This window comes from Otolemur garnettii, unplaced genomic scaffold (genome assembly GCF_000181295.1).
Source record: "Otolemur garnettii isolate 467f Iridium unplaced genomic scaffold, OtoGar3 scaffold00038, whole genome shotgun sequence".
Taxonomy (NCBI): Eukaryota; Metazoa; Chordata; class Mammalia; order Primates; family Galagidae; genus Otolemur; species Otolemur garnettii.
This window is the reverse complement of record NW_003852433.1, coordinates 14,582,871-14,591,758: the sequence shown is the minus strand read 5'-3', so window position 1 is coordinate 14,591,758 and position 8,888 is coordinate 14,582,871. Positions and strand designations below refer to the sequence as shown.

Here is an 8,888-nt window from a genome sequence, read left to right as displayed (position 1 = left end):
GGGGGGGGGGGCCCTACTGTCCCATCCTCCATGCTCCCCAGGGCACCTTCCTCAGCGCCTGTTCCACCTCCCGATTCTCCGTGACCAGGTTGTGGAACTGTGACCGCAACATCAGGATCTCCTTCTGGATCTTGGCAATCCTGGCTTGTGAGGCCTTGAAGTCCGCCTTCTGCTGCTTTTCAGCCTCTTGTTTGGTTCGGAGGACGCTGTTCTCTGAGAACTTGAGCACCTGATGCAGGTGGTTTTTCAGCTCTTGGATCACAAAATTCTCCTTCTTCAGCTGGACCAGGAAGAGAAAGGGCTCCATTAACACCTACACTGATCATCCCAGGAGCGGCAGCCACTACTGCATCCTTCCCATGGCTGGGCATACCACTTGCATTACTATCTTGCTGACTCTTCTTACCCCCAACCCCAGGACAGGCCCTGGGGACAGTGAAATTACATATTACCAATTAGGAAACAGGCTCAGGAGGTGGAGTCAATTGTCTAGGGCTGCAGAGCTAAAACAACATCTGAAGCCAGGTCTGTCTGGTTCAGAGCCTGTGTTCTTGGCTACAACCTTCATTTTTTCTTTTTGTTTTTTTGTTTTTTTGGGTTTTTTTTGAGACAGTCTCACTCTTTTGTCCTGGTAGAGTGCCATGGCATCATCATAGCTCACAGCAACCTCAAACTCTTGGGCTTAAGCAATCTTCTTGCCTCAGCCTCCCAAGTAGCTGGGACCACAGGCATGTACTACCACGTCCGGCTAATGTTTATTCTATTTTTAGTAGAGATAAGATCTCTTGCTCAGGCTGGTCTGGAACTCCTGGGCTCAAGCAATTTGTCTGTCTTGGCCTCCCAGAGTGCTAGGATTACAGGTGCGAGCCACTGTGCCCAGTCACAACCTCCTCTCTCTCTCTCTTTTTTTTTTTTTTGGAGACAGAGTCTCACTTTGCCACCCTTGGTAGAGTGCCGTGGTGTCAGAGCTCATAGCAACCACCTCAAACTCTTGGGCTCAAGTGATCCTCTTGCCTCAGCCTCCTGAGTAGCTGGAACTACAGGCGCCTGCCATAACACCTGTCTACTTTTAGAGATGAGGTCATGCTCTGGCTCAGGCTGGTCCTGAACCTGTGAACTCAGGCAATCCACCTGCCTTGGCCTTCCTTAGTGCAAGGATTACAGGGGTGAGCCACCACATCCGCCTCACAACCTTCTTATAATATTTCCCTACATGAGTGATAGGCACAAGCCACCAGAGCAAGGCCACACATGAGATCTGGGACAGTGATGCTCCCCTGGGGGACTCAGCAAGGGAGGGCCCTGTTGGCAGAGATGGGACAGGAAGCACTAACATGCACACACTGCTGAGATTGTCACTGGGCCCTCCCTTAAGGTCCCATCCCTGGCTTAGCCTTTACTATGGGTCAATTCTAGAATAGGAATAGGGGTGGATAGTGGGACTGTTTTGTAAATAAGCTGTATTCTAAAGTCTTCCCCCCAATACTAGGGTCTCCATCTGAATACAAGTGCTGTGACTGTTCTTGCTACATCCCTGGGCTAGGGTCAGCGGAGGTCAGCTAGTGGCAGGACCACAGGGAATCTGAAACTCACTCCCAGCAAGCAGGAAGGGAGTTGTGCATTTGGGGCAAACCTATCCTGCAGGCAAGGCTTCCTGCACTAGGTGTTAGGTTTTAGATCCGGCAGTATTTCTGGCAGTCAGAGCTTTCCTTATAAAATCCTCACAACATGCCTGATTGGTGTCTCACTGTCATTTTATGCTAAGGTTCAATGACATGAAAAAATTTGCCCACTTGGAAAAAATGGAACTTGACTCCCAAGCAGTCCAAGTTGAAAGCCCCAAGCTGGTTCCACCACCCAAATGGGACCAGCAATGCCACTTGAGGCTCTCCAGCTATCCCTAGATGACTAGGCAGTGTCCCCATTGCCTAAGCACCTAGCAGCCTGTCACCTGTCCACTCAGCAAGCATACTATATGAGCCTCTTTGAGGCCAGGCTCACTGGGGACACAGTGGCAGACCAAAAGAGACAAGATCCCTGTTTTCTTGAAGGAGAGCCAGACTTCTACAAGATCACACAAATCACACACAAACATTTGTCAACAAAATCTGATGAATGCCTTAAAGGAAAAATTTGGTGAGAACTGCCTGACCAAGTGCATGGGGCAGCAGATAGCCTCGTAGGGCCTTGGCTCTCCCATCAGTAATGGTAGATAAAAACAGAAAAGCCTACAACGGCTGTCTGTCCCCATATCTGCTCTGTTCAGAGAGGCTATGGAGTAGAACGTTAAGCTGGGAATGTGACCCCAATAACAGACTACTTTCCATAGCATCTCTAGTTGCTGGGTATGGCTAAGAGGTGTGCATGGAAGCACCATGTGCTATTTCCAAGTGTGTCCTTAAAAGGGAGGACCAAGCCCACTCCTCCCCTCTGACATGTGGAGAAACCTGGAGAGCCATCTTAGCTTACAGTTAGAAGTCCCATGTATGGGACAGCAAAGAAGTCATATGGAAGAATCCAGGCCCCTGACAGTTTGGGTATCTCTATTACAGCAGCTCAATCTATACTCACATACCACCACACAGGAATTTCATAAAGCTTTGGAGGGAAAAAAAAATGCATGTTGACGCATTATACATAGTATATGTCCATAATGGTGGTTTGGGATCATGCTATCATTTCCTTTCTTAAAAATTCTCCTAGGGCGGCACCTGTGGCTCAGTGGGTAGGGTGCCAGCCCCATATAATGAGAGTGGCAGGTTTGAACCTGGCCCTGGCCAAACTGCAACAAAAAAAATAGCCAGGCATTGTGGCAGGCGCCTGTAGTCCCAGCTACTTGGAAGGCTAAGGCAAGAGAATCGCTTAAGCCCTAAGTTGGAGGTTGCTGTGAGTTGTGATGCCACAGCACTCTACTGAGAGCAATAAAGACTCTGTCTCTAAAAAAAAAAAAAATTCTCCTAAGCCAGGCATGGTGGTACATGCCTATAGTCCCAGCTGCTGGAGGGGCTGAGGCAAGAGGATCCCTTAACACCCTAGGTGTGGGGTGTTCAAGGCTGAAGTGAGCTCTGATGATGTATTCTATCCTGGGTGATAGAGCAAGATCTGTCTCAAAACACACACACACACACACACCCCACCTTCTTCTAGAGCTTACTTGTGCTTGCCCCTGCCCCTTGCTCTCAGGACAATGACCAAATTCCTAGATTATGGATCAAAGGCCCTCTGAGGTCTGTCTCTGTTTCCAGTCCCTTCATTCCAGGGCTTTCTTGTCCCTTCCCTCCAGCTCACTGGCATTCTTTGGGTTTCTGATCTAGCCAGGCTCATTCCCATCTCAAGACCTGGGCACATACTCCTCTCCACCTGGAACAGGGGTCAGCAAACTAAGGCCCACAGGCCAAATCTAGAAAGCCACCTATGTTTGTAAATAAAGTTTTATTGGAACAAAGTCCATTTACATACTATTTATGGCTGCTTTCACACTATGATAGCAGAATTGAGAAAAGTAATTGCAACATCTGGCCCACAAAATCTAATGTGTTTACTATCCGGCCCTTTGTAGAAAAAGTTTGCTGACCCCTGTCTTGGAAGGTTCTTCCTCACTTTCACTGCTTGGCTCACTCTCTCACATTCTTCATGTCTTGGCTTCAATATCCCTGCCTTTTTGTTCCAAGTTCAGTTCTCCTATAACACTCTCTTACAGCACCTTGTACTACCTATCATTGTACTTCTCAAAACTGTGACAAAATGAATTCTTTTTTTTTTTTTTGAGACAGAGTCTCACTGTCACCCTCAGTAGAGTGCAGTGACGTCACAGCTCACAGCAACCTCCAACTCTTGGGTTTAAGTGATTCTCTTGTCTCAGCTTCCCAAGTAGCTGGGATTATGGTGCCCGCCACAATGCCTGGCTATTTTTTGGTTGTAGTTGTCATTGTTGTTTGGCAGGCTCAGGCTGGATTCAAACCTGCTAGCTCTGGAGTATGTGGCCAGTGCCCTAGCCGCTGAGCCACAAGCACCGAGCCGACAAAATGAGTTCTTTAATACTGACCTTCATTACCGTGAACTCCCCGAGGCTGGGACCACATGGGCTTATACAAGACCTGGCACCTAGTAAGTGCTCAAATGAAATTTTTTTTTTTAAGAGACAGAGTCTCACTTTGCTGCCCTGGGTAGAGTGCCATGGTGGCGTCACAGCTCACAGCAACCTCCAGCTCCTGGGCTTAGGCTATTCTCTTGTCTCAGCCTCCTGAGTAGCTGGGTCTACAGGCTCCTGCCACAATGCCTGGTATTTTGTTGTTGTTGTTGTTGTTGTTGTTGTTGCAGTTTGGCCGGGGCTGGGTTCAAACCCACCACCCTCAGTATTTGGTGCTGGCGCCCTACTCACTGAGCCACAAGCATCACCTCAATGAATTTTTATAAGCTATTTAAATCACAGGAAAAACCCAACCACAGGAAGATTTGGGTTACTTGGTGTGGCTCCTTGCATAACTTGACTGGTACCATGGAATAATACCTCTGCATCCCTGTTCTTCATTCTTGATGCCAAATCATTTTCAAGAGCAGTGATGACTTCTTGGTTCCTCTGGTCTCGTCTGTTGATATCCTGTATGAACTGGGCCCTCTCCCTTGCTTCCATGGGGCTAGTGAGTAACTTCTCAAACAGGAAACACTGGAGTTCCATCAGGCTTTCAATAAACTTCTTGGCTTCTGTGCTTCTGCCCAGTGCCTGCATCTGCAGAAATCTGGCAGCCTGGGGGTTAGCAAGAAGGAGTCGCAGGATGTTCTTGGTGGAATCCTTGATCTTTTGCATAAGTGGCAGGAGGCTGGATTTCTGCAGGTCTATGGAGAGCAGACGGCTTCTGATCCACGCTTCCTCCTCCATATCTTCCTCCTCCTGCACCTTCCTTTCTTTCTCCTTTATGTATCTGACATTTTCCAAAAGGTCCTGGCAGAAGTCCTCATGCTCTCTCATTGCCCTCAGGATGTCCTCCCCCAGAACCTTCTCCATATCCTCTGGGTTGGAGGCAACATATGACAGCAGTGTCACCAACTCCACCTTGTAGATGGCCTCCTCCAGGACGGACATGATCCTCTTGGCCTCAATGGTGGTGAGTTTGGTCTTACAGGGGACCAAGGGTTTTAGCAGGTCTTCTGGCTTTTTGAACAGGCCTGTCTTTAACCCCATTTTGTTTATGGCGGGGCTTTGGTAGAAAGGGGCCACGGCAAGAATGTCCAAAGCCATTTTGTGGGCAGCCTTCTTTGCCTCTGTAGGCCCTCGAGATTGGGACTTCGGTAGACTATCTGGGGATCACCTTTTATTGTCTCAGCAACCCTGAAAAAGGAAGGAGTAGGTGTTAGTAGAGCTATAGTGACATAGGCGTAGGTGTGGTTAGTGTGGCCACAGCAGCCACAACTGTTGACATGGAGAGTTCATCTTAGATGCCCGGCTGCTTACACACAGAACCTTTAAATGAGAAGTTTTTGGCGTTGGGAGGGTGTTAGGACCACGACAGTAGGGGAACCACATATGGAGGCGATTCTTAAGCACTGTGGCCTGAGAAAACAGATACCATTCTAAGGATTTAAATAAAGGAAACCCATTACCCCGGTAATGGAAGAGTTGAGAGGCCAACCAGGGGGAGGTAAAGCCATCAGCAGTTCTCAATAACACTAAGCCACTACATATGGAGGAGGTGGTGAGCTTGGGGCCCAGGCTCCAAGCATAGTCATTACGGATCTAGTCATCCCAGATGAGCTAGAGCCACTGCCAGAAATGCAGCCCAACGACAGGGCAGGGAAGGGGAGTGTGGATAGAGAAATACCTGTTTTCTCCCTTCCTCTCACCCCCTATCCCCACACCTGTACCCCCCATTGGCCAAAACCAGCAAGAAACCAACTGACAAGGGAGGCCACATTGCTCAAGGCCCCACAGCCTAAATCCCAGAGCAGGACAGGAACAGAACAAACCATGGAGCTAAAAGCGAATAGGATTAGGCTTAGCATGTTTTCACTGATTTTTAAGTATTTATTTTGTATTGTATTATGAGATAGAATTTCATTCTGTCACCCAGGCTAGCATATAGTGGCACAATCATAACTCACAGCTACCTCCAACTCCTGGGTTTAAGTGATAGTATAGCTGGGACCAATACACCTGAGTAATTTTTTATCTTTTGAGATAGAGTCTCATTCTGTTGCCCAGGCTAGAGTGCCCTGGCTGGATTCAAGTGATCTCTTTCCTCAGCCTCCTAAGTAGCTAGGCACCTGCCACAACACTTGGCTAATTTTTCCAGTTTTAGTACAGACTGGTCTCAAACTCGTGACCACAAGTGATCCTCCTACCTCACCCTCCGGGAGTGCTAGGATTATAGGCATGAGCACCCAGCCCCCCAGTAATATTTTCATTTTTGTAGAGATGGAGTCTTGCTATGTTGCCCAGGCTGGCCTTCAACTTTTGACCTCAAGTGATTATCTCACTTCAACCTCCCAAATTTAAGTATTGATTTTAGAAATGGGGGGAGGGGAGTGGGAGTAAACAATGACTTTAAAATATAATTTAAAAACTATTCCACTAAATGCAATGTTGTATCCTGGATTGGACCCTGGAATGAAAAAAAGGACATTATTGGAAGAATCCAGAGAGATCTAAATAAAGTCCAAAGTTTAATTAATGCATGTACCACCTATAACTTCTTAGTATTTTTTTTTTAAGACACATTTTGCTGTTGTGTAAATTTCTTAGTTTTGACAAACATATCGATGTTATATAAGATGCGAACATTAGGGGGAGCTGAATGAAGGGCATATGGAAACTCCCTATTATCTTTGCAACTTTTCTGTAAATCTATAATTATTACAAAATAAAAGGCTTATTTAAAAGATTGCTGCAGTCATATCAGCGTCTAAGCTGGAGAAAAGGAAAATAAAAAGAATAAAAGACTGTTTCAGAAAAATCCACAGCAGCAATCAGAAATCAATCCTTCGTGTTGCCTCCCATTGCACAATGGCTAAGAGTACAAGGTTTGCACAGCCCCCGTCTTTAGCTGTAAAACAGGAATCTTCAAGATTAAAGGGAAGCTTCTAGCATGGGGCCTGGATTCTGCACACGTTCAATAAATACTAATAGTATTAACCCAGGGAACCTGAAATCTCAGGTTCAGGACTTTAGTGATTTCTGATGGCTGGGCCACTCAACACACCACCCCTACCCCTCACCTTATCCTTCTTTCCCCCAGCCCCTTTATCCTATTTACTTATTTTCCAGGTTAAGTGTCACCACCTGACATCTCTATATGGACTTATTTATTTTGTTTTTTCTCTCCTGAGGAGTAAGCTCCAATGAAAATAGAGGCTTTAAATACTTTGATCACTATTGTATACCCAGTACTGAAAAAAAAAAAAAAGACACTGACCATCATCTTGGGAAAAGATCTGTTGTTACCACTTAAAGGTTACCTGTACCATTTTTATTTGCATATTCTGTCTGTAGATGTGAGGCATGCATTGAAGAAAGGATCACTAGGACTTGATGAGTGGAAGATAAGTTTGAGTTTGAGTGTCTGGAAGGGAATGGTGTGGCCTTTAGGAAACCAGGGAAACCAGGGAAACCAGGAGAAGTTCAGAGGGGAGGACAAAGAGCCTCAGTTTTCCACTCATTGAGTTCCAGCTGCCACCCTGGAGTGGGCAGTAGACAGTGATGTCTCACCTTTCCCATGATACACTTTCTTTGTTGGTTTTCCTTCCAAGGTTCTTGGTGGGAATGTCAATTAAAAAGCCCCGCCCTTCTCTCTCCTTGGAGTGTGAATCCAGAAAAGAGGGAGACATGGATGAGGAATGGTGGGAGGTGATTTATGCTCCAAGTGAATTCTTGAAGGTCCCACTACTAAGATCCTCAGAACTTCCTTAGCTATTGTTCTTTCTGAGGCCTTGTTCATTTTGCTTAGCCAGGGTCAGTTTCTGTTGCTTGCAATTAAAGAACCCTAGCTGATAAAATACTGAAGACAGCAGACTAGATCAGAAGGCCTCCAGAGAGGCCTTGGGGATAGAGATACAAATGCAATGTAGAAGGAAGTGATATTTGAAGTCACAAAAAATACTTTTTATTCACTAAACCAAAGAGTAAATGAACAGAAGGGGAGGGGGAGGAGATCAAAGGAACGCCTAAAGCAACTAAGAACAAGCGTGGTCAGAATGGATCCAAAATCAGAACTTTGGGAGCTGAGGACTGAGGCTGAGAACAGCAGTATCGTATATCACTTTGATTCACACCCATATCCTGCTCCCCAATCAACGTCATGTGCTCCTTTGAGGCTTTTCCTGAAGATAAAGTTTTAGGGAGAGCCATGGAGCATCTTTAGCCTCTCTGAGGATGAAGGATCTTTGCCCCATGGCCACAGGATGAATGCGGACAAAATGGTTAATGAACATACCTACCCCCATTGTCCCCCAAAGCTCTCAGGCATAAATCAAAATGCCTGAATTCTTCTGAGATTGCGACAGGAAATGCAATGTTATATGAAATGTTTCCAATTTGCTTTCAGCCAAATTACCTCTTTTGCTTTAAAGGGCAAACTTGTTTTCTTTGATTATGATGGCGCCCATCAGTTCTTGGCAGCTCATTTGGGTGAACAAGAAAAAGCCGGTGGAACTAGGATTGAGGGGAAATGCATCTGACTCTGATGACAAAAATCACCAGAGAATCTTTTTTTCCTTGAATTCTAATATGATCATTTCATGTCCTTTTTAATGCCACCAACCCTAATATTTAAATCATTTCCAACTTGAGCCTCTCTTTTTAAAATTCCTGCCCTGAGAGTGAAGTGAGATTGTTAATGGATGGGGAACTTTAATTGGATCTTCCCTTTATTTGTCATTAATTCTGCTGATGAACT

General features: G+C 46.0%; 1 protein-coding gene across 1 annotated transcript in view; it reads right to left on the bottom strand.

Moving 5' to 3' along the window:
• IQCD (IQ motif containing D) overlaps positions 1–5,239 on the bottom strand; it is a gene marked incomplete at its 3' end in the record, with an annotated part of 12,350 nt that extends 7,111 nt beyond the window's left edge. Inside the window, exons 1-2 of the mRNA XM_003790004.3 lie at positions 4,511–5,239; positions 47–280 (exon numbers count right to left, since the gene is read on the bottom strand). Of these exons, the coding sequence (XP_003790052.3) occupies positions 47–280; positions 4,511–5,239 (963 nt within the window). The remainder of the gene's footprint in view (positions 1–46; positions 281–4,510) is intronic.
• Positions 5,240–8,888: the final 3,649 nt, after the last annotated feature.